This window comes from Salmo salar, chromosome 22 (genome assembly GCF_965601325.2).
Source record: "Salmo salar chromosome 22, fSalSal1, whole genome shotgun sequence".
In the NCBI taxonomy this organism is placed as follows: domain Eukaryota; kingdom Metazoa; phylum Chordata; class Actinopteri; order Salmoniformes; family Salmonidae; genus Salmo; species Salmo salar.
The window spans coordinates 48,508,000-48,532,908 of record NC_138312.1 but is presented as its reverse complement, the minus strand read 5'-3'; the positions used below and the strand labels follow the sequence as shown (position 1 = coordinate 48,532,908).

Here is a 24,909-nt window from a genome sequence, read left to right as displayed (position 1 = left end):
AATGTTCAGAGAACCATATGTTTCTTAGAGCTTGTTGAGAGCGTGGTTATCCTATGGTTATTTTGCATACAACCTTTCCACAACTTTCTGGAAATCGTGCAAAATAGTTGCTTGGCATTGGAACATTCTCAGCACATTTAACGAATTTAACAAAAGAAAAATATTTTCTTGGTATTTCATTACTTTAACAGAATGTTTCCTAAAAGTTAAAACATGGTTACACTTCATTTCAATTTTAGGAACGTTCTCCATTCTGGTTTGACTTTGGGAATTTTCTCAATTAGTTCAGAGAACGTTAAGAAACAATGTTCTTCTGTGGGAATTTCAGTACTTCAGCATAACATTTCCAACAGGTTTCATCACGATTCTATTTAAAGTCATGTTCTCAAATTGTTCTGAGAACGTTAACATTTTCCATAAAAACCACAAGATAACTTGATTAACTCTCAGAGAACGTTTTAAGAATTATATTTAAAAACAGATACATTCCATTCTCAGCGTCTACAAATTGCTCTACATCCTCTATCTTGTTGAGTGTGTTCAGGTATGTTGGCCACGCACACTAATTGACCAAACCTGATCTTAATGAGTTCCTGTTACCTTTGAAATGGGGTCTGTGTGAATAGACTGAAATTAACAGGTTTGTATGCGTAAAAATACCTGGGACATTAGCTCCATCCTGGTGGCTCAGTGGACTAATTCCATGGATAATGAAGATAAGAGTACAGGTTCAAATCTTACTGGAGTGTCACAATGTTTGGGTGATTAATGGGAAAGGAATTTCTGTGTTTTATTTAACCAGGTAGGCTAGTTGAGAACAAGTTCTCATTTACAACTGTGACCTGGCCAAGATAAAGCAAAGCAGTGCGACACACCAACAACACAGAGTTACACATGGAGTAAACAGTGGGTTTGGTGAGGGCCAGCCAACGAGAGCATACAGGTCGCAGTGGTGGGTAGTATATGGGGCTTTGGTTACAAAACGGATGGCACTGTGATAGACAGCATCCAATTTGCTGAATAGAGTGTTGGAGGCTATTTGGTAAATGGTAATGTTGGAGGCTATTTTGTAAATGGTAGGATAGTCAGTTTTACGAGGGTATGTTTGGCAACATGAGTGAAGGATGCTTTGTTTGCGAAATAGGAATCCGATTCTAGATTTCATTTTGGATTGGAGATGCTTAATGTGAGTCTGGAAGGAGAGTTTACAGTCTAACCAGACACCTAGGTATTTGTAGTTGTCCACATATTCTAAGTCAGAACCGTCCAGAGTAGAGATCAAGTTTTCATAACAATCGGTAATCGTTATTTTTGGACACCAATTGTGGCCGATTGTTTAAAAATAATAATAATAATAATAACCAAAAAAATCACCTTTATTTAACTAGGCAAGTCAGTTAAGAACACATTCTTATTTTCAATGACGGCCTAGGAACGGTGGGTTAACTGCCTTGTTCAGGGGCAGAACGACAGATTTTTACCTTGTCAGCTCGGGGATTCGTTTTTGCAACCTTGCGGTTACTAGTCCAACGCTCTTACCACCTGCCTTACATTACATTCCACGAGGAGCCTGCGTGGCAGGCTGACTACCTGTTACGCGAGGGCAGCAAGAAGCCAAGGTAAGTTGCTAGCTAGCATTAAACTTATCTTATAAAAAACAATCAATCTTAACATAATAATCACTAGTTAACTACACATGGTTGACGATATTACTAGTTTATCTAGCGTGTCCTGCGTTGCATATAATCGATGCGGTGCCTGTTAATTTCTCATCGAATCACAGCATACTTCGCCAAACAGGTGATGATTTAACAAGCGCATTCACGAAAAAAGCACTGTCGTTGCACCAATGTGTACCTAACCATAAACATCAATGCCTTTCTTTAAAATCAATACACCAGTATATATTTATAAACCTGCATATTTAGTTAATATTGCCTGCTAACATGAATTTCCTATAACTAGGGAAATTGTGGCACTTCTCTTGCGTTCCGTGCAAGCAGTCAGGGTATATGCAGCAGTTTGGGCCGCCTGGCTCGTTGCGAACTGTGTGAAGTCAATTTTTTCCTAACAAAGACCGTAATTAGTTTGCCAGAATTGTACATAATTATGACATAACTTTGAAGGTTGTACAATGTAACAGCAATATTTAGACTTAGGGATGCCATGCATTAAATAAAATAAGGAACGGTTCCGTATTTCACTGAAAGAATAAACGTTTTGTTTTCGAAATGATCGTTTCCGGATTCGACCATATTAATGACCAAAGGCTCGTATTTCTGTGTGTAATTATGTTATAATTAAGTCTATGATTTGATATTTGATAGAGCAGTCTGACTGAGCGATGGTAGGCAGCAGCAGGCTCATGAGCATTCATTCAAACAGCACTTTCGTGCGTTTGCCAGTAGCTCTTCGCTGTGCTTCAAGCATTGAGCTGTTTATGACTTCAAGCCTATCAACTCCCGAGATTAGGCTGGTGTAACCGATGTGAAATGGCTAGCTAGTTAGCGGGGTGCGCACTAATAGTGTTTCAAACGTCACTCGCTCTGAGACTAGGAGTAGTTGTTCCCCTTGCTCTGCAAGGGCCGCAGCTTTTGAGGAGCGATGGGTAACGATGCTTCGAGGGTGGCTGTTGTCGATGTGTTCCTGGTTCGAGCCCAGGTAGGGGCGATGAGAGGGACGGAAGCTATACTGTTACATTGACATACTAAAGTGCCTATAAGAACATCCAATAGTCAAAGGTATATGAAATACAAATGGTATAGAGAGAAATAGTCCTATAATTCCTATAATAACTACAACCTAAAACTTCTTACCTGGGAATATTGAAGACTCATGTTAAAACCTGTTAGGGCTAGGGGGCAGTATTGACACGGCTGGATAAAAAACATACCCGATTTAATCTGGTTACCACTCCTACCCAGTAACTAGAATATGCATATACTTATTACATATGGATAGAAAACACCCTAAAGTTTCTAAAACTGTTTGAATGGTGTCTGTGAGTATAACAGAACTCAAATGGCAGGTCAAAACCTGAGAGATTCCTTTACAGGAAGTGGCCTGTCTGACCATTTCTTGAACTTCTTTTCCATCTCTATCTTTTACTAAGGATCTCTGCTCTAACGTGACACTTCCCACGTCGTCCATAGGCGCTCAGAGCCCGGGAAAAAACAGAATGTCGTCATTCCAGCCCCAGGCTAAAACACATTATCGCCTTTCTCAAGTGGCCGATCAAGGGACTCTGGGCTTATGTGCGTGACCCCGACCGCCCCCGCCTTTGTGATTTTTTCCTCTGTTTGCCGAAAAGGAGATTCCCTGTCGGAATAATATCGCTTTTCTACGAGAAAAATGGCGTAAAAATTGATTTTAAACAGCGGTTGACATGCTTCGAAGTACGATAATGGAATATTTAGAATTTTATTGTCACGAATTGCACCATGCGCGCGACACTTCTTTACCATTTCGGATAGTGTCTGGAACGCACGAACAAAACGCCGCTATTCGGATATAACGATGGATTATTTTGGACCAAACCAACATTTGTTATTGAAGTAGACATCCTGGGAGTGCATTCTGACGAAGACAACAAAAGGTAATCAAACTTTTATAATAGTAAATATGATTATGGTGAGTGCTAAACTTGCCGGGTGTCTAAATAGCGAGCCCGTGATGCCTGGGCTATGTACTTAGAATATTGCAAAATGTGCTTTCACCAAAAAGCTATTTTAAAATCGGACATATCGAGTGCATAGAGGAGTAATGTATCTATAATTCTTAAAATAATTGTTATGCTTTTTGTGAACGTTTATCGTGAGTAATTTAGTAAAATGTTAGCGAATTCCCCGGAAGTTTGCGGGGGGTATGCTAGTTCTGAACGTCACATGCTAATGTAAAAAGCTGGTTTTTGATATAAATATGAACTTGATTGAACAAAACATGCATGTATTGTATAACATAATGTCCTAGGGTTGTCATCTGATGAAGATCATCAAAGGTGAGTGCTGCATTTAGCTGTCTTCTGGGTTTTGGTGACATTATATTCTGGCTTGAAAAATGGGTGTCTGATTATTTCTGGCTTGGTACTCTGCTGACATAATCTAATGTTTTGCTTTCGTTGTAAAGCCTTTTTGAAATCGGACAGTGTGGTTAGATTAACGAGAGTCTTGTCGTTAAATAGCTGTAAAATAGTCATATGTTTGAGAAATTGAAGTAATAGGATTTTTAAGATTTTGAAAATCGCGCCACAGGCTGCAAGTGGCTGTTACGTAGGTGGGACGCCAGCGTCCCACCTTGCCCATAGAGGTTAAAAGGAACCACCAGCTTTCATATGTTCTCATGTTCTGAGCAAGGAACTTAAACGTTAGCTTTTTTACATAGCACATATTGCACTTTTACTTTCTTCTCCGACACTTTGTTTTTGCATTATTTAAACCAAATTGAACATGTTTCATTATTTATTTGAGGCTAAATTGATTTTATTGATGGATTATATTAAGTTAAAATAAATGTTCATTCAGTATTGTTGTAATTGTCATTATTACAAAGACATTTCTAAAAAATTGGCAGAGTAATCGGTACCGGCCTTTTCTGGTCCTCCAATAATCGGTATCGGCGTTAAAAAAAATCATAATCGGTCAACCTCTAGTCCAAAGTAGTGATGCTGGATGGGTGGGCAGGTGTGGGCAGCAATCGGTTGAAGAGCATGCATTTAGTTTTGCTTCCATTTAAGAGCAGTTGGAGGCCACGGAAGGAGAGTTGTATGACATTGAAGCTCGTCTGGAGGTTAGTTAACACAGTGTCCAAAGAAGGGCCAGAAGTATACAGAATGGTGTCATCTGCGTAGAGGTGGATCAGACAATCACCAGCAGCAAGAGCAACATCATTGATGAATACAGAGAAAAGAGTCGGCCCGAGGATTGAACCCTGTGGCACCCCCATAGAGACTGCCAGAGGTCCAGACAACAGGCCCTCCGATTTGACACACTGAACTCTGTCTGAGAAGTAGTTGGTGAACCAGGCGAGGCAGTCATTTCAGAAACCAAGGCTGTTGAGTCTGCCGATAAGAATGTGGTGATTGACAGATTTGAAAGCCTTGCCAGGTCGATGAAGACGGCTGCACAGTATTGTCTCTTATCGATGGTGGTTATGATTTAGTTTAGGACTTTGAGTGTGGCTGAGGTGCACCCATGACCAGCTCGGAAACCAGATTGCATAGCGGAGAAGGTATGGTGGGATTCTAAATGGTCGGTGATCTGTTTGTTAACTTGGCTTTCGAAGACCTTAGAAAGGCAGGGTAGGATAGATATACAGTAGGTCTGTAGCAGTTTGGGTCTAGAGTGTCTCCCCCTTTGAAGAGGGGGATGACCACGGCAGCTTTCCAATCTTTGGGGATCTCAGATGATATGAGGGGCGCCAGTAATAGGGGTCGCAAAAATTTCGGCAGAAAATTTTAGGAAGAGAGGGTCCAGATTGTCTAGCCGGCTGATTTGTAGGGGTCCAGATTTTGCCGCTCTTCCAGAACATCAGCTATTTGGAATTGGGTGAAGGAGAAATGGGGGAGGCTTGGGCAAGTTGAAGTGAGGGGTGCAGGGCAGTTGACCGGGGTAGGGGTAGCCAGGTGGAAAGCATGGCCAGCCGTAGAAAAATGTTTATTGAAATTCTCAATTATCGCGGATTTATCGGTGGTGACAGTGTTTCCTAGCCTCAGTGCAGTGGGCAGCTGGGAGGAGGTGCTCTTATTCTCCATGGACTTTACAGTGTCCCAGAACTTTTTGGAGTTAGTGCTACAGGACGCAAATTTCTGTTTGAAAAAGCTAGCCTTTGCTTTCATAACTGCCTGTGTATATTGGTTCCTAACTTCTCTGAAAAGTTGCATATCGTGGTGTCTATTCGATGCTAATGCAGTACACCACAGGATGTTTTTGTGCTGGTCAAGGACAGTCAGGTCTGGAGTGAACCAAGGTCTATATCTGTTCCTGGTTCAACATTTTTTGAATGGGGCATGCTTATTTAAGATGGTGAGGAATGCACTTTTATAGAATAACCAGGCATCCTCTACTGACGGAATTAGGTCAATATCTTTCCAGGATACCTGGGCCAGGTCGATTAGAAAGGCCTGCTCGCTTAAGTGTTTTAGGGAGCGTTTGACATTGATGAGGGGTGGTCGCTTGACCGCAGACCCATTACGGACGTAGACAATGAGGCAGTGATCGCTGAGATCCTGGTTGAAGACAGCAGAGCTGTATTTGGAGTTCAGGTTGGTTAGGATGATATCTATGTGGGTGCCCGTGTTTACTGATTTGGGGTTGTACCTGGTGGGTTCATTGATAATTTGTGTGAGATTGAGAGCATCAAGTTTAGATTGTAGGATGGCTAGGGGTGTTAAGCATGTCCCAGTTTAGGTCACCTAACAGCATGAGCTATGAAAATAGATAGGGGGCAATCAATTCACATATGGTGTCCAAGGCACAGCTGCGGGCAGAAGGTGGTCTATAGCAAGCGGCAACGGTAAGAGACTTGTTTCTGGAGAGGTGGATTTTTAAAAGTAGAAGTTCAAATTGTTTAGGCACAGACCTGGATAGTAAGACAGAACTCTGCAGGCTATCTCTGCAGTAGATTGCAACTCCGCCCCCTTTGGCAGTTCTTTCTTGTCGGAAAATGTTATAGTTAGGGATGGAAATTTCAGGGTTTTTGGTGGTCTTCCTAAGCCAGGATTCAGACACGGCTAGGACATCCTGGATGGCAGAGTGTGCTAGGGCATTGAATAAAACAAACTTAGGGAGGAGGCTTCTAATGTTAACATGCATGAAACCAAGGCTTTTGCGGTTACAGAAGTCAACAAATGAGAGCGCCTGGGGAATGGGAGTGGAGCTAGGCATTTCAGGGCCTGGATTAACCTCCACATCACCAGAGGATCAGAGGAGGAGTAGGATAAGGGTACGGCTAAAGGCTAAAAGAACTGGTTGTCTATTACATTCAGAACAGAGAGTAAAAGGAGCAGATTTCTGGGCATGGTAGAATACGTTCAAGGCATGATGACAGACAAAGGTATGGTAGGATGTGAATAAAGTGGGGGTAAAGCTGTGAATAGAGTGACGATGAAAGAGATACTGTCTCTACAAATATCATTTAAACCAGGTGATGTCACCGCATGTGTGGGAGGTATAACTAAAGTGTTAACTAAGGCATATTAAGCAGGGCTAGAGGCTCTTCAGTGAAATAAGGCAATAATTACTAACCAAAACAGCAATGAACAAGGCATATTGACGTTAGGGAGAGGCATGCGTAGCCGAGTGATCATAGGAGTCCAGTGAGTGGCTTCAAGCAGCTAGCGGGCTGGGGCTAGCAAGCTAGCAGAAGGGCGACGGAAGAAAGTTTGTTGTGGCCCCTCGTGTTACGTCGGCAGACGGATCAGCAGGGCTCCGTGTGGTAAACCAGGCCAATTGGCAAAATAGGTATAGTGGCTAAAGAATTTGGGCCTCTTAAGCTAACAGTCCTACGTGCTCTAGACAGCTAGCGGGCCAACGCTAGCAGGCTAGAGGATGGGCATTCAGGGGACGTCGCGACGGAGGAACCAGTTGAGAAACCCCCTCGGGTGAATTACGTCAGTAGTCCAGTCATGATGGGCCGGCAGGGGTCCAGGCCAATTGGCAAAATAGGTATTGTAGCACAAGGAGTGGCTGATGGACCTCTTCGGCTAGCCGAGCAGATGGACCTAGCAAGGCTAGCTCAAGGCTAATTGGTTCTTGCTTCAAGACAGAGACATTAGCCAGGAGTGGCCACTCGGATAGCAGCTAGCTAGCTCCGATGATCCAGGTGAAAAAAGGTTCAGAGCTTGCGGTAGGAATCCGGAGATATGGAGAAAAATAAGTCAGATTTGCTCTGGTTTACGTGTGCTGTGCAGACTGGTGAGAGTTGTCTGGGCTAAAGGTAGCTGATGACCGCTAACAGTGGCTAGCTAACTACTAGCTAGTAGCCAGTTAGCTGGCTAGCTTCTGTTGTGGGTTCAGAGGACGGATCAGCAGGGCTCCGTGTGGTAAACCAGGCCAATTGGCACAATAGGTACAGTGAGGGAAAAAAGTATTTGATCCCCTGCTGATTTTGTACGTTTGCCCACTGACAAAGAAATGATCAGTCTATAAATTTAATGGTAGGTTTATTTGAACAGTGAGAGACAGAATAACAACAAAAAAATCCAGAAAAACGCATGTCAAAAATGTTATAAATTGATTTGCATTTTAATGAGGGAAATAAGTATTTGACTTCTCTGCAAAACATGACGTAGTACTTGGTGGCAAAACCCTTGTTGGCAATCACAGAAGTCAGATGTTTCTTGTAGTTGGCCACCACGTTTGCACACATCTCAGGAGGGATTTTGTCCCATTCCTCTTTGCAGATCTTCTCCAAGTCATTAAGGTTTCGAGGCTGACGTTTGGCAACTCAAACCTTCAGCTCCCTCCACAGATTATCTATGGAATTAAGGTTTGGAGACTGGCTAGGCCACTCCAGGACCTTAATGTGCTTCTTCTTGAGCCACTTCTTTGTTGCCTTGGCCGTGTGTTTAGGGTCATTGTCATGCTGGAATACCCATCCACGACCCATTTTCAATGCCCTGGTTGAGGGAAGGAGGTTCTCACCCAAGATTTGATGGTACATGGCCCCGTCCATCGTCCCTTTGATGCGGTGAAGTTGTCCTGTCCCCTTAGCAGATAAACACCCCCAAAGCATAATGTTTCCACCTCCATGTTTGACGGTGGGTATGGTGTTCTTGGGGTCATAGGCAGCATTCCTCCTCCTCCAAACACGGCGAGTTGAGTTAATGCCAAAGAGCTCCATTTTGGTCTCATCTGACCACAACACTTTCACCAGTTGTCCTCTGAATCATTCAGATGTTCATTGGCAAACTTCAGACGGGCATGTATATGTGCTTTCATGAGCAGGGGGACCTTGCTGGCGCTGCAGGATTTCAGTCCTTCACGGCGTAGTGTGTTACCAATTGTTTTCTTGGTGACTATGGTCCCAGCTGCCTTGAGATCATTGACAAGCTCCTCCCGTGTAGTTCTGGGCTGATTCCTCACCGTTCTCATGATCATTGCAACTCCACGAGGTGAGATCTTGCATGGAGCCCCAGGCAAGGGAGATTGACAGTTCTTTTGTGTTTCTTCCATTTGCGAATAATCGCACCAACTGTTGTCACCTTCTCACCAAGCTGCTTGGCGATGGTCTTGTAGCCCATTCCAGCCTTGTGTAGGTCTACAATCTTGTCCCTGACATCCTTGGAGAGCTCTTTGGTCTTGGCCATGGTGGAGAGTTTGTAATCTGATTGATTGATTGCTTCTGTGGACAGGTTTCTTTTATACAGGTAACAAGCTGAGATTAGGAGCACTCCCTTTAAGAGTGTGCTCCTAATCTCAGCTCGTTACCTGTATAAAAGACACCTGGGAGCCAGAAATCTTTCTGATTGAGAGGGGGTCAAATACTTATTTCCCTCATTAAAATGCAAATCAATTTATAACATTTTTGACATGCATTTTTCTGGATTTTTTTGTTGTTATTCTGTCTCTCACTGTTCAAATAAACCTACCATTAAAATTATAGACTGATCATTTCTTTGTCAGTGGGTAAACTTACAAAATCAGCAGGGGATCAAATACTTTTTTCCCTCACTGTATAGTGGCCAAAGAATTTGTCCGATGGGCCTCCTAAGCTAACAGTCCGATGTGATCTAGAGAGCTAGTGGGCCGCGGCAAGCAGGCTAGCGGGTGGGCATTCAGGAGACATCGCGACGGAGGAGTCAGTTGAAAAATCCTCTCGGGCGGATAACGTTGGTAGTCCAGTCGTGATGGGTTGGTGGGGGTCCAGGCCAATTGGCAAAATTGGTATTGTAGCCCAAGGAGTGGCTGATGGACCTCTTCGACGGGAGATGGGCCTAGCAATGGCTAACTGACTACTAGCCAGTAGCCAGCTAGCTGGCTAGCTTTTGATGGGGGTTTCGGTTCTTATAAAAATAGCAGATCCGTACCACATTGGGTGAGGCGGGTTGCAGGAGAGTATATTCAGTCCGTAGAAGGAAAGTGATATTAAAATATATACCAAAAAAACAAGGAAAAAGGATATTTACACGGGACAGGACAAGATAAAACACACGTCCGACTGCTACGCCATCTTGGAATCTGTGCTTTGAGTTCAAAAAAGTTAACCCCAAATAAGTCAGCAGTGTTATGAAAAGTCTTATTGAAAGATTCAGTGAAAGTTTTAAGGAAGTTATTCAAATATCCTTTTCATAGTGTTAATAAAACCTCCCAGGAAAACTTTCAAGGAATCAGAGTAAAACATTCTCAGAACCTCCCTGCAACCTAAAAATAAACATTCCCAGAACAGGCAACATTTTTACTTCTGTTCTCAGAACGTTTAAAAAATGTTACTTTTTACCGGTTAGGAAACACATGGCTTCGTTCCCACAATGAATGTGAAACCAAAAACATATGTTCCCACAACTTCCAAGGAACCAAATGTGCAAGCTGGGTAAGATGTACCTGTGACTTGACCATTCATGATAGACGACTATTTTCCAGATAAAGTGTGTTGGCAATCCTTTTGTTTTTACGCTGCCATGCGTTATCTCATCGTGGAAGTTCCGATTTGTATCTCTAGCTACTGCCAACTATTTACCTCCTTAATGCAGAAAACTGTCTTCCTATTTCAGAGCTGTCAAGAAGACGGAGGATAACTTTTTGTCCTCAAGGAAATTGCTATGTATTTGCCAAAAGATTGCTTATCAGTCCTATTTGGTCATGTTGCTTAATACTTTTCTCCTTGCACAATTGTTGACACAGGGTTCATAGGCTTAGAGCTGGCAGCACTTCTGTAAAGCTGTGTCTGTCTAAATAATAAATGGGCATATCAAATACCTTTTTATGGGTATCTAAATGTATTTGTATACAGTATAATCCAATAGCTTTTAATGATAGCAGTGACCGCAAACTAAGTATACAAATAGTACATAGTAACCATTATGCCATTTCATACAGATGTTGTATCTTAATTTGATCCGTCTTTTGTTACTGATAATTTTCCTGCACAGCAGAAAATGCAAATTGATAGTGTATTCAAGGTTTAATAAGGCTTTTAAAGTTTGTAATTTCCACTATAAAATGTCAGACTTGATTTGCCCTAATGAAAAATGTATGCATTGTCAATACATCATTTAGAACATAGGCCACTTACTGTATCAATAATCATAACACAAATCTTACATTATTAAGCTTTACTTGAACAGATTTCTAATCCCAACAAATTGTGGATTTGCTTGACAAAAAAGAGAGCCCGAAAAATAGAATATGTGCTATTTTCCATGTATTTATTAAAAAGGTCTGTAGCACTATATTGTCAATAAATGTATTAAAAAGGTCTGCAGCACTATATTGTCAATACATTTATTTACAATATGATTTTGTTGACACCAATATGGAAAAATGTGAAAGTATTACAATTCAAAGCTTTCCATGCAAAATATTTATACATCCTATAAATGTATAAATGTATAAAACTACAGGTGATAAGAGAGATATATGTATGAGAACAGCAATATGTTGCTTTGCAAAGATTTCGTAACAAGGCTTCTTTCTCATCAGGTTTTATGGAGTGTTGGCTCAGGGTGGGTCCTCTATTTTCCGATGATGACGTTCCTGTAGCCCTTGACGTGACACAACTTATTGCTATCGAAGTCGACCACCAGTTTCCTTAGGCCCGAGTGGGTGGGCGTGAAGTAGATTTTGACCTTGGCATCCTGCCCAGGTTCCACCGTGGAGTTAAGTCTAAGAAGGGTAAATATTTAGAAGTTACTCTATCTACATGCACTGTAACTCTATCACACTACATTCCCAGCATACATATTTAGACAGTTGATTATTTTTCATGAAAGTTTAGTTGAATATCTTGACTATCTATGGATGTCTTTAGGTACAGATGTAGGATCTTAATTTGATCACTCTTTTGTTTCTGAGACTTGAAATGCAAACCTGTAGTGTATTTTAGTTTTAAAAAGGCTTATATAAGTTTGTAATATCCATTTTATAATTTCAGACTTAATTTGCCCTAATGAAAAATGGATCAACCCCTACAAAAAATATCCATGAATTATAATCCACATAATAATTCACATTTCCTGTTGGTGCAGGATTATTATTCCTCTGTAGTAAACTGGCTCAAATTTAGATCCTACAGCTATAGTGTGATTGTAATGATTTTTCTGAGCTGACCAGCAAGGACTGTGTATGTATTGCATCAGCCATAGTTCTCTACATAGATATATGTCTGAACTAGAAAACACTTTGGATTAAAGCATCGGCTAAATAAACATATTATAGTATAGGATATTTAATTATGTTTTATAAGCTCGTCAAACTCATTCAAAACTGTTTTTATGAACAAATCCATTCATATTCTCGTCTCGATTGTGTAACACCCCATTGAGCCAAACATCTAGGAGTCACATGCCAACCAAACCTACAACTCATCACAATCATCTGTCACACCCTGATCTGTTCTTGTGATTGTCTCCACCCCCTCCAGGTGTCACTTATTTTCCCCGGTGTATTTATCCCTGTGTTTCCTGTCTCTCTGTGCCAGTTTGTCTTGTATGTTCATGTCAACCAGCATGTTTTTCCCGTACGCCTGCTTTTTCTATTCTCTTTTTGCTGGTCCTCCCGGTTTTGACCCTTACCTGTTTCTGAACTCTGTACCCACCTGCCTAACCGTTCTGCCTGCCTTGACCTCGAGCCAGCCTGACACTCTGTACCTCCTGGACTCTGAACTGGTTTTGACCTTCTGCCTGTCCACGACCATTCTCTTGCCTACCCCTTTGGATTATAATAAATATCAAAGACTCAAACCATCTGCCTCCCGTGTCTGCATCTGGGTCTTGCCTTGTGCCCTTATACCATCTGAATGCTTGGAAAACCAACTATGACAAAACAATACTCTCACAATCAAATTATTATTATAAATACTGAATAAATCCAGACAAACATTCACGACCTGGTGAAACAGTCAGCTTCCGTCCAGTGAACTTCCTAGTCTTTGATGTGAAAATGTTCATTTTCAAATCCCAAACATTTTTTGAGAAGATTCATTAAATTGTGGTCTTGGCAAAACTCTTGGATAGTTAAAGTGTGCTTGAATTGTACATGGCTGGGAATTCAGTATCTCACTTAGCACTAATAAGACTTTTAGTCTGCTTTTGACATGTAAGCACTATTGTGAGTCTGCTACAAAACATACATTTCCTTTGTCATGAACACCTCCAACTCCACCAAGGCATGGACACGCACTACTTGGTGACTAAAACATGATTGATTATATGTCTTTGAATTATACATATCCTTTTAGACATCCTTGACAAACATAACATGCAATTGTTGTTTTGACCCTCACTAATAGGTCCTATTTACACTCCTGTTACTTTTAGTGGTAAATGCACTTGATCTGTAAACAGTCCCGTTTGGAAATAAACGTCACCCTGTCATGGTTCCCTCCTACCTTTCAGTGACGATCTGTCCTCCAGTGAGATTGGACCCCTCCACGGTGAAGCAGCAGTTCTGCAGCGGTACCGGGAGAGGGTTCTGCAGGGTGATCTCAGCCGCCAGCTTACGGTTCTCTTTGGGTTCCCCAAGGATCTATATATCAGGGAACGTAAATTCTTAATGCTTTGACATATTGCATTTCATCGGCTAGGCGAACATGGAGAACGCTCCATCTCTGATAATCACACTCAAGCTTGCAATGCCAGCTGGAACGGTTCTTTCAAACAACTTTACTCAAGATGTTGACACATGTTGACATAAGACAGTTGATTATTTTTTATGAAAGTTTAGATAAATATCTTGACTATCTATGGATGTCTTTAGCTACAGATGTAGGATTTTAATTTGATATCTCTGATAATCATATGCAAACTTGCAATGCCAGCTGGTACTGTTCTTTCACATTGTGACCTCTGTCCTGGCATGAGTACTTCCAAGCAACTTAGTTCTCTTGGAGCTGTGGTTAGCGTCCTTGGCTTGGGACCAAATGCTTGAACGTTTTTGATTCCCTAGTCAGAGTACTCCACTGAGGTTACTGCAATAAGTATACTTATTACTCATGTTAATCACTGTATTCTTGTGTTTTGTAAAGCGTTAAAGTAGTGAGTAGTGGCCGTACCCTGACTTTGATCTCGGGGTTAACCAGTACGACGTTCCTCACAGCGAGGTAGGCCTCTTGGGTACCGTAGTCTAGGAGCAGAGCCGCCAGCCGGATCAGGTTGTCCTCAGTGAGGTTCTCTGCATACTTGGAGTAGTTCATCCTAAGAGCAACCCGCTTTTCTGGAGCGAGACATAATGCAGAGAAAGTGAGACACCACAAAATTCCTCAGGATGTTGACACGTTGACATAAGCAGATACATAGAACACTGGACAGTATGATTTCATTGCACACAGACACACATTCACGAATTAGCATGAGACATGAAATAACATGAAAAGATAACTCCATACACAGTCTTAAACTCTAAATGAGTTACAGTATATCACGCTCACATATACAGAACCATTGTAAAGTATTCAGACCCCTTGACTTTTTACACATTTTGGTATGTTACAACCTTATTCTGAAATGGATTAAATAAAATCATTTCCTTATCAATCTACACACAATACCCCATAATGACGACGCAAAAACAGTTTTTTAAATGTTTTATTTGCAAATGTTATTAAAAACAAAAATATCATATTTACTAAAGTATTCAGACCCTTTGCTATGAGACTCGAAATTGAGCTCAGGTGCATCCTGTTTTCATTGATCATCTTTGAGATGTTTCCACAACTTGACTGGAGGCCACCTGTAGTAAATTCAATTGATTGGACATGGTTTGGAAAGGCACACACCTGTCTATATGAGGTCCCACAGCTGACAGTGCATGTCAGAATGGCTGAAGAAATTGTCCGTAGAGCTCTGAGACAGGATTGTGTCGAGGCACAGATCTGGGGAAGGGTACCAAAACATTTCTGCAGCATTGAAGGTCCCCAAGAACACAGTGGCCTCCATCATTCTTAAATGGAAGAAGTTTGGAACCACCAAGACTCTTCCTAGAGCTGGCCACCCGACCAAACTGAGCAATTGGGGGAGAAGGGCCTTGGTCAGGGAGGTGACCAAGAACCCGTTGGTCACTCTGACTAGAGTTCAAGAGTTCCTCTGTGGAGATGGGAAAATCTTCCAGAAGGACAACCATCTCTGCAGCACTCCACCAATTAGGCCTTTATGGTAGAGTGGCCAGATGGAAGTCACACCTCAGTAAAAGGCACATGACAGCCCGCTTGGAGTTTCCCAAAAGGAAGCTAAAGACTCTCAGACCTTGAGAAACAAGATTCTCTGGTCTGATGAAACCAAGATTGAACACTTTGGCCTGAATGCCAAGCGTCACATCTGGAGGAAACCTGGCACCATCCTCACGGTGAAGTATGGTGGTGACAGCATCATGCTGTGGGGATGTTTTTCAGCGGCAGGGACTGGGAGACTAGTCAGGATGGAAGTAAAGATAAACGGAGCAAAGTATAGATATATCCTTTATGAAAACCTAATCCAGAGCGCTCTAGACCTCAGACTGGGGCAAAGGTTCCCCTTCCAACAGGACAACAACCCTAAGCACACAGCCAAGATAATGCAGGAGTGGCTTTGGGACAAGTCTCTAAATGTCCTTGAGTGGCCCAGCCAAATCCCGGACTTCTCGTCGAACATCTCTTGAGAGACCGGAAAATAGCTGTGCAGCAACGCTCCCCATCCAACCTGACAGAGTTTGAGTGGATCTGCAGAGAAGAATGGGAGAAACTCCCCTAATACAGGTGTGCCAAGCTTGTAGTGTCATACCCAAGAAGACTCAAGGCTGTAATCACTGCCAAAGGTGCTTCAGCAAAGTACTGAGTAAAGGGTCTGAATACTTGTGTAAATGTGATATTTAATTGTAATTTTTTTTATAAATTAGCAAAAATTTCTAAAAACCTGTTTTTGCTTTGTCATTATGGGGTATTGTGTGTAGATTGATGAGGGGAAAAACTATGTAATCAATTTTAGAATAAGGCTGTAAACGAACAAAAAGTGTAAAAAGTCAAGGGGTCTGAATACTTTCCGAAGGCAGTGTATATATACACAAAACTTTCCATTATACAAAGCCAACTGACCTTCTCCAGGTGCCAACTGTACGTTGAGCAGGTCTTTGAACCCACAGTTCTCTCCCAGAATACCGTTGTAGGACACAGCTCTGGAGCCGAACACCAGACGGCACTTCTTCTCATTGGGCGTGTTGTTTGTAATCACGGCAAACACGTCAAAGTCACAGCCCTTTCTCATCTCCGCGGACACCTTGATGACGATAAGCAGGCCAGCATTGTCTTGCTGCTGCAGTAGTTTGTTCTGGTGGTTGGCTTTTGTAAAGGCCTCCCTTTCCTCGTCAGAACCTGGGGGCACAGAAAGCAAAAGTTATACATGCTTTCATATACTGTAAATTAACTCTGATACATTCTGACACATTTAGGGAAGAATAACAACTTGTTTTCAGTGTAGTCTTTAGTGAACTTCACCATATATTTCTTATTTTGAAGCTCCATACTTTATCTGATTGTACATATAATGAACAGACTACTTCAAATACTAAAGAAAGAATATGTGACTTTCCTATCTGCTGTCTTGGCGGCATATCATGGTGTAATGTGACATTGGTGTGTCCTGGTGGCATGTTACAGTGGTGTCATAGTGAAGCTCCCTACCCTCAGGGTACTTGTACAGGTGTGTGATGTCCTCTCTCCTATCACTGCCCACGCTCTTAGTGCTGATCTTCAGCCCCACATGGACGGAGCTAATGATCTTCTTCGTGGTGCCATCTTTGCGCTTCATGAAGGTGTGCACGTCAGCATTGACCTCCGCAAACACAAATGGGGCGTCATATTTATAGGTGAGCTCGCCCTCCTTGATGGCTTTCAGTGGGATAGGGCCACAGCAGTAAACCCCTGAAAGAAGGACAATCTGTGAGCGAACTGAAAATTACATGTTTTTATGACATATCTGCAGCCATATCCTTATCACTTCTAGTAGAATATGATGATGAGCAATTCAGGAGTTTTCTGGAATCAATACACATATGAATTGGGGTCAGGCCCTTTTATGGGCTATTCTGAAATTGTTGGGATTATTGTAGTTGGGGTTACTGTAGTTGGGGTTATTGTAGTTGAGATTATTGTAGTTGGGGTTATTTTAGTTGGGGTTATTGTAGTTGGGGTTATTGTCAATACCATCTAGGCCTCACCTTCACTCTTCTCCTGTGGTGTGGGGTCCATGACCTGCCAGCCGTCAAAACCTGGTTTGAGGTCAGGTCTGGTCATCCAGTTCTCCACCCAGCAGTGGTAGTTCCTACAAAGACACACAACCACAGTAACCCCTTAACCATTTCCAGACGGTCTGCTACAACAGAAGGACATTAGCTCATATACTCAACCTCTGGAATGCCTTAACCATTTCCAGACGGTCTGCTACAACTGAAGAACATTTGCTCATATACCCAACCATAGTAACCCCTTAACCATTTCCAGATTGTTGGAAAAAAGGCATGAACAAATACATGGATAGCTCTGTATTGAATTTGTCTGAGTGGAAATACACCGATTTGATAGTCCTCCTGAGGTCTCACCATATCATGTCTCTGGACGTCTGAACAAGTTGTCCGTTCTCGTCCACGTAGCGCTCTATCACCAGGTTACTGTTGGTGTCGTGGGCTGAATTGTAGTTGGTGACCAGTCGACAAGGGATGCCCAGGGCTCGTGAAACTGAGAGGGAACATAAATCATGTACAGTTAGCCAATACTACTCATCAACTATTCTACTACAGGTCTAACAGGTCATTTAGCAGACACTCTTATCCAGTGATGTACAGGAACAATTTGGGTAAAGTTGCTCAAGGGGACACCTAGTTGGCTTGGGGATCGAACCAGCAACCTTTTGGTTACTGGCCCAAGGCTCTTAACTGCTAGGCTACCTGCCCCACTATTCATAGAATCAAATCAAATCAAACTTTATTTGCCACAAGCGCTGAATACAACAAGTGTAGACTTTACCGTGAAATGTTTACTTACAAGCCCTTAGCCCTTAACCAACAGCACAGTTCAAGAAGAAGAAAATATTTACCAAGTACACTAAAATAAAAAGCAATAATAAAAAGTAACACAATAAGAATAACAATAGCGAGGTTATATACAGGGGCCACCGGTACCGAGTCAGTGTGCGGGGGTACAGGCTAGTTGAGGTAATCTGTACATGTAGGTGGGGGCAAAGTGACTATGCATAGGTAACAAACAAACAGCGAGTAGCAGCAGTGTTCAAAGGGGGGGGGTCAATGTAAATTGTCCAATGGCGATTTTTATGAATTGTTTAGCAGTCTTATGGCTTGGGGGTAGAAGCTGTTGAGGAGCCTTTTGGTCCTAGACTTGGCGCTCCGGTACCGCTTGCCGTGATGTAGCAGAGAAAACAGTCTATAACTTGGGTGACTGGAGTCTCTGACAATTTTATGGGTTTCGCCTATTAATAGACACCACCTATTCATTTATATAGGTCCTGGATGGCAGGAAGCTTGGCCACAGGGATGTACTGGGCCGTTCGCACTACCCTCTGTAGCGCCTTATGGTCAGATGCCAAGAAGTTGCCAAACCAGGCGGTGATGCAACCAGTCAGAATGCTCTCGATGGTGCAACTGTAGAACCTTTGAGGATCTGGGAGCCCATGCCAAATCTTTTCAGTCTCCTGAGGGGGAAAAGGTTTTGTCGTGCCCACTTCACGACTGTCTTGGTATGTTTGGACCATGATAGTTCATTGGTGATGTGGACACCAAGGAACTTGAAACTCTCGACCCTCTCCACTACAGCCCCGTCGATGTTAATGGGGGCCTGTTCGGCCCGCATTTTCCTGTAGTCCACGATCAGCTCCTTTGTCTTGCTCACACTGAGGGAGAGGTTGTTGTCCTGGCACCACACTGCCAGTTCTCTGACCTCCTCCCTATAGGCCGTCTCATCGTTGTTGGTGATCAGGGCTACCACTGTTGTGTCGTCAGCAAACTTAATGATGGTGTTGGGGGTCGTGTTTGGCCATGCAGTCGTGGGTGAACAGGGAATACAGGAGGGGACTAAGTACACACCCGAGGGGCCCCAGTGTTAAGGATCAGCGTGGCAGACGTGTTGTTGCCTACTCTTACCACCTGGGGGCGACCCATCAGGAAGTCCAGGATCCAGTTGCAGAGGGAGGTGTTTAGTCCCAGAGTCTTTATCTTAGTGATGAATGTGTTACTAACGGTGTCTTGTGCAATACAAAAAGGGGACAGAATGTCTCTTACATAATATAACGATACAGTATGTAAAAAACTCAGTCTTAATGTCTATGCATTCATGTCTAACCTGAGCAGGCCACTGCTGCAAACACCCAGCATTGGCCAAAGCGCACAGGCTGACAGGCATTTGTGTCCCAGTTCCGGAGGATCTCCACACTACCCTTCCATGACAGAGGGCTCACCCCGCCGTCATAGTCATCAGTCCACCTGCCCAGCAAGACTCCCTTGTCGTCATTGCAGTTCACCTGAGGGACATGGACAACAATGGTCAGGCTCTTAATTTCACATTCAGGTTTGTTGTTATATTGAGCCTTGCTATTTGCCATCTACTATATGTTCATGTGTATATTTTATATTCTATTCTACTGTATGAACTGCAGTGTGTAATACAGTGCATGACAGGATGTGAAACCGATTGATGTGATCCCACCATGGCACTGAGGACTCTGGACACATAGATTGGGTTCCTTCTCCCTGAAGCGTCTTTCCCAGGGTTACGCAGGCACTTCGGGTTCATATCCAGGATTCTCAGACAGGCATTCAGGATCCCATCCTCAAACTACACCACACAGAGAAAACCACACAAGGTCAAATCAACCTGCTATTTATTTTCAAAAGGGAACTAAGCATGCAAAGGTGAGCAAAAGATCGAATAAAGATCAAAGGATTAGAAGTTTGCTTCTCATCTTTGATTCCCTCCTGAAAATATCATGTGCAAACGTTTAGTAAAGCTGAACGCCAGTCACATGCATAAACAGTGTGCACGATATGCAACTATGACACACACCAATTAGATAATGAGCTGTATCAACAATTGAATCTTGGTCTCACCATCTCAGTGGGATTATCATGATCTGTCAATTATACACAGATTGAACCAATGGAAGCGTCTTGATGTGGAAAGAAAATAGCCTCAATTGGATTTCACCAGTCAACAGTTCACCCATCACAAGTTCTTCTTAACTATAATTTATCTTCTCACTTTATCAAACTTGTCAGGCCACTCATACAGATGTAGGATCTTAATTTGAGACTGTTTCCTACAGAAGGAAAATAATCCTGCAGCAACAGGAAATGTGAATTATTATGTGGATTATAATTATTGGACATTTTTGTAGGGGTTGATAATTTCTTTCATAAGAATAAAATGGAAATGATAAACTTCAGAAGCCTTTTTAAATACACTACACGTTTTTCATGTCCTGCATTGCAGGAAAGTTCTCCTGCAACAGGGTGATCAAATTAAGATCCTACATCTCTAAATATACAGTACTATGAGGCAGAATGATCTCACCTTTGAAAGTGCACAGTACAGTAGTTACATTGGAAAGCAGTTCAACATACATCTCTTGATGAATGGCTATTTCTCCCTTATCAGGGTAAGCGTAAGCCAAATTCAAAAGCCAAGCCTTTATCACTGCCACTGCAAACTTCTGGGTTGTCTCTCCTCAAGGAGGCTGTTTATACAACGATCAGAGCTGTGCTGCTGTTGGTACCTGGCCATAGTTCCAAGGTGTAGGGATGGGGTATTTCCAGCCGCCTCGGTAGATGATACCATCTTGAGCCAAGATGTACTCCCTCAGTTTCTCCTCACTGTCCATGTACACCACATCACCTGTTGACGAGAGAAGTAAATAATACAGGGATAAAGTATCGTCCTCCATAGAAAAAGACAAGGTCTCAAAAGGCTGAATGGAATAAAGGGTGCCTCACTATCTGCTTGCAGTAGGAAACAGTATTTCAAAATGTATAGGGCTTAATAAATTACAATTTCTTTTCAATATAACTTTCTATGAAACATGTATGGTAAAACTGATTCTACCATAGTACAAAAAATTCGTATCCTTATAGTACGAATTTGATTTGTAACATATAATATGAATTGCCCAAAAATAAAACATATATTTGTTTTTTTCAGGATGTAACATATCATACGGAGTGGATGATGTAGTAAGCAATTGGATGAATTAGTACACAAAAAATGGGGACCACTTTTGGCTCGTGAGCACCACTTTCAAATCTACTGGCTGAAATGATACAAAAGTTTGAGAGTGCATCTTTAATGAGACTATCTGCTGTCTATTTACTTTGATGTCTAAGGTAACAAAATGTCTAAGTGTAACAAAATGTCTAAGTGTAACATGTATTGTAGATACAGCATACTTCTCCATCCCCATCCATCCAATTCTCCATTGTATGATCATCATATCCTCTCCCAAACTACCATCCATCCATCCATCCATCCATCCATCCATCCATCCATCCATCCATCCATCCATCCATCCATCCATGCCATCCTGTTCTCCCCACAGTGGGATCCTTCCTGTAAGCCTGCATCTCTGGCTGTCTTTGTAACAGAGACATCTAAAGCGCCTATCAGAGTCCAAAACATGTACGCATAAATGTTCTAAAATATTGGACTGTTGGCTCTCTTACTTTTCGAATTCTCAGCACGGCTCAAGCAATTTCTCCAACTGTCAACACATTCCGCATAGCTATGTCTCGTCTCTGCGTCTGTGAATTACTCTTAAGGCATTCCACTCAACTATGCATAGCCCCTACTACACTCGCAGACAGAATGATGTATGGAATGTTTACCTACCGGTGCACCAGGGGTTATAGAGCAGCACAAAGTCCACCCTGCCCCCCTGGCCCAGGGTCAGGCGCCAGCGTCCGATGGGCGCGTCTGGGGGGGAACAGATGGACAGGGACACCATGTTCCCGGGGGGACTGGTGATGGCGGCGCTCCAGCGGGAGGTGTCGATTTGGTCGGTCAGCCCAAAGGAGGCCTGTGTACCATACTGGTCAGAGGGCTGGGGACCTAGTAGAGGACATGAAGAAGAGAAAGGGTTAAAGATGGAACACTTGACTAGGGATGATGTAAAGGACTTCAAAGCCAAAACACTAGAGCTTACCTACTTATTTTACCATTGGAGGGAAAGTAATATTGGCCATAGCTATTCTGTCATTCTTTGTCATGAGATGTGTCAATGGATCTCAATAGTCTAAAGTGGGGTTTTAAATAGGCCTTGACAAAAGTCATGACCTCGACAGAAGTTGCTGTCCTTTATAAGAATTACGTTCTTTACTGTATTGTGAAAAATATGAAGCACACAGATGCTTTCAGGTCACACATGAAACATTTTCATAATTCAGACTGTACAATTGACATACTATTCCCAAACCCTTCAGCGAGAACATTGGAAAATGGTGGACAATTCCACAAGGATCAAAGACGATGGAAACTCAGCTTCCTTCAAGTGACCTCCGTTAAGATAAACTGGCTGAACTGAATTGCCATTGTGTTCAGACTGGGCATAACGCCAAAGAATCACCCCTTTTAACCCCTTTGCTTTCAGCAGCATGCTGAAACAACTTAGATTCCTTCCTTGGCTGTTCTGTGTATTAAAGTTTATATTACAGTCCATTAAAAAAATAGTTTAACTTTCACTGTGATAGCCTTATCTTTGATAGGACACATGCTTTCCTGTGGAGTGATCCTCTTCCTGTTTTCAAACTGGTGGATACTGTAGAAACTGCTGTGGTCTGTACAATGGCCACTCTACCCCTCTTATGACTGTTACTTACATCTGACACATTCATCTTGATTTAACATATGATCATTTCAGTGTTTTCCCCTAGATATTTCCAAAGGCGGGACCGAAAGGGTCCCAAACGCAACATCTATGGTTCCTGACAACAGAACCAAAGCCCAAAGCCTAGGCAGGGTGAGTAATGGTAAAGGAGACAGGGTAGAGTGTCAGCTAACTATTCTGCAAGAGTCAATAGCGTTATCACCGAAAATTTGAACAGGCTTAAACGGTTTCCCTTTCCTTGAAACAACATTCAACCTCACCATTAGCTTTCTTACTCCTTATCACTTTGTAGATCACAATGACCATTGGGGAAAATAAATAAGTTCCCAATGCCAATAGAAACACTCAAGTAGGCGTTGCCATAGTACCTTTGTAATCTCCTGAAGGACACAACCCAGTAAAAGAATGCTTTCAAATCAGAACTAAATCCCATTTTATTTGTCACATGCTTCATAAACAACAGGTGTAGACTAACAGTGAAATCCTTACTTACGAGCTGGCCCTTGCCAACAACGCAGAGAGAAAAATTATAGAAAAAAATGTTAACACACGGAATAAATACATAACTTGGCTATATACCGAGTCGATGTGCAGCGGTACAAGGTAATTGAGGTAGATACAGTGCATTCGTAAAATATTCAGACCCCTTAACTTTTTCCACATTTTGTTACGTTACAGCATTATTCTAAAATGGATTAAATCAAAAATGTTCCTCATCCATCTACACACAATACCCCATAATGACAAAGCGAAAAAGGTTTTTTAGAAAAAATTTGCAAATGTATTAAAAATAAAAAACTGAAATACCTTATCTACAAAAGTACTCAGACCATTTGCTATGAGAGACTAAATTAAGCTCAGGTGCATCCTGTTTCCATTGATCATCCTTGAGATGTTTCTACCACTTGATTGGAGTCCACCTGTGGTAAATTAGATTGATTGGACATGATTTGGAAAGGCACACACCTATCTATATAAGGTCCTACAGTTGACAGTGCATGTCAGTGCAAAAAGCAAGCCATGAGGTCAAATAAATTGTCCGTAGAGCTCTGAGACAGGATTGTGTCGAGGCACAGATCTAGGGAAGGGTATCAAAACATTTCTGCAGCACTGAAGGTCCCCAAGAACACACTGGCCTCCATCATTCTTAAATGTAAGAAGTTTGGAACCACCAAGACTCTTCCTAGAGCTGGCCACCCGGCCAAACTGAGCAATCAGGTGAGAAGGGCCTTGGTCAGGGAGGTGACCAAGAACCCGTGGCACTTGACCATGGCACTTGTCGTAAGAGTAGGGGTGTTAACCCCGGTGTCCTGGCTAAATTCCCAATCTGGTCCTCATACCATCACAGTCACCTAATCATCCCCAGCTTACAATTGGCTCATTCATCCCCCTTTCTCTCCGTGTAACTATTCCCCAGGTCTTTGCTGTAAATGAGAATGTGTTCTCAGTCAACTTACCTGGTAAAATAAGGGTTAAATAAAATAAAAAAAATAAAAAAACAAGAACCTGATGGTCATTCTGACAGAACTCCAGAGTTCCATCTCTGCAGCACTCCACCAATCAGGCCTTTATGGTAGAGTGGCCAGACGGAAGACACTACTCTGTAAAAGGCACATGACAGCCCGCTTGGAGTTAGCCAAAAGGCACCTAAAGGACTCTCAGACCATGAGAAAGAAGATTCTCTTTGGCCGGAATGCCAAGCTTCACGTCTGGAGCAAACCTGGCACCATCCCTACTGTGAAGCATGGTGGTGGCAGCATCATGCTGTGGGCATGTTTTTCAACGGCAGGAACTGGGAGACTAGTCAGGATCAAGGGAAAGGGTTCACCTTCTAACAGGACAACGACCCTAAGCACACAGCCAAGACGACGCAGGAATGGTTTCGGGACAAGTCTCTTAATTTTTCT

At 42.5% G+C, this 24,909-nt stretch overlaps 1 protein-coding gene across 2 annotated transcripts in view; it reads right to left on the bottom strand.

The window, feature by feature from the left end:
- Positions 1-11,341: 11,341 nt before the first annotated feature.
- tgm2 (transglutaminase 2, C polypeptide) overlaps positions 11,342-24,909 on the bottom strand; it is a 28,763-nt gene continuing 15,195 nt past the window's right edge. For both annotated transcript variants that reach the window (NM_001141723.1, XM_014167958.3), the window contains 11 exon segments: positions 11,342-11,819; positions 13,543-13,679; positions 14,206-14,366; positions 16,219-16,494; positions 16,804-17,043; positions 17,340-17,443; positions 17,721-17,856; positions 19,474-19,651; positions 19,837-19,965; positions 20,903-21,021; positions 22,009-22,227. In NM_001141723.1, the coding sequence (NP_001135195.1) occupies positions 11,669-11,819; positions 13,543-13,679; positions 14,206-14,366; positions 16,219-16,494; positions 16,804-17,043; positions 17,340-17,443; positions 17,721-17,856; positions 19,474-19,651; positions 19,837-19,965; positions 20,903-21,021; positions 22,009-22,227 (1,850 nt within the window). In that variant the 3' untranslated portion in view covers positions 11,342-11,668.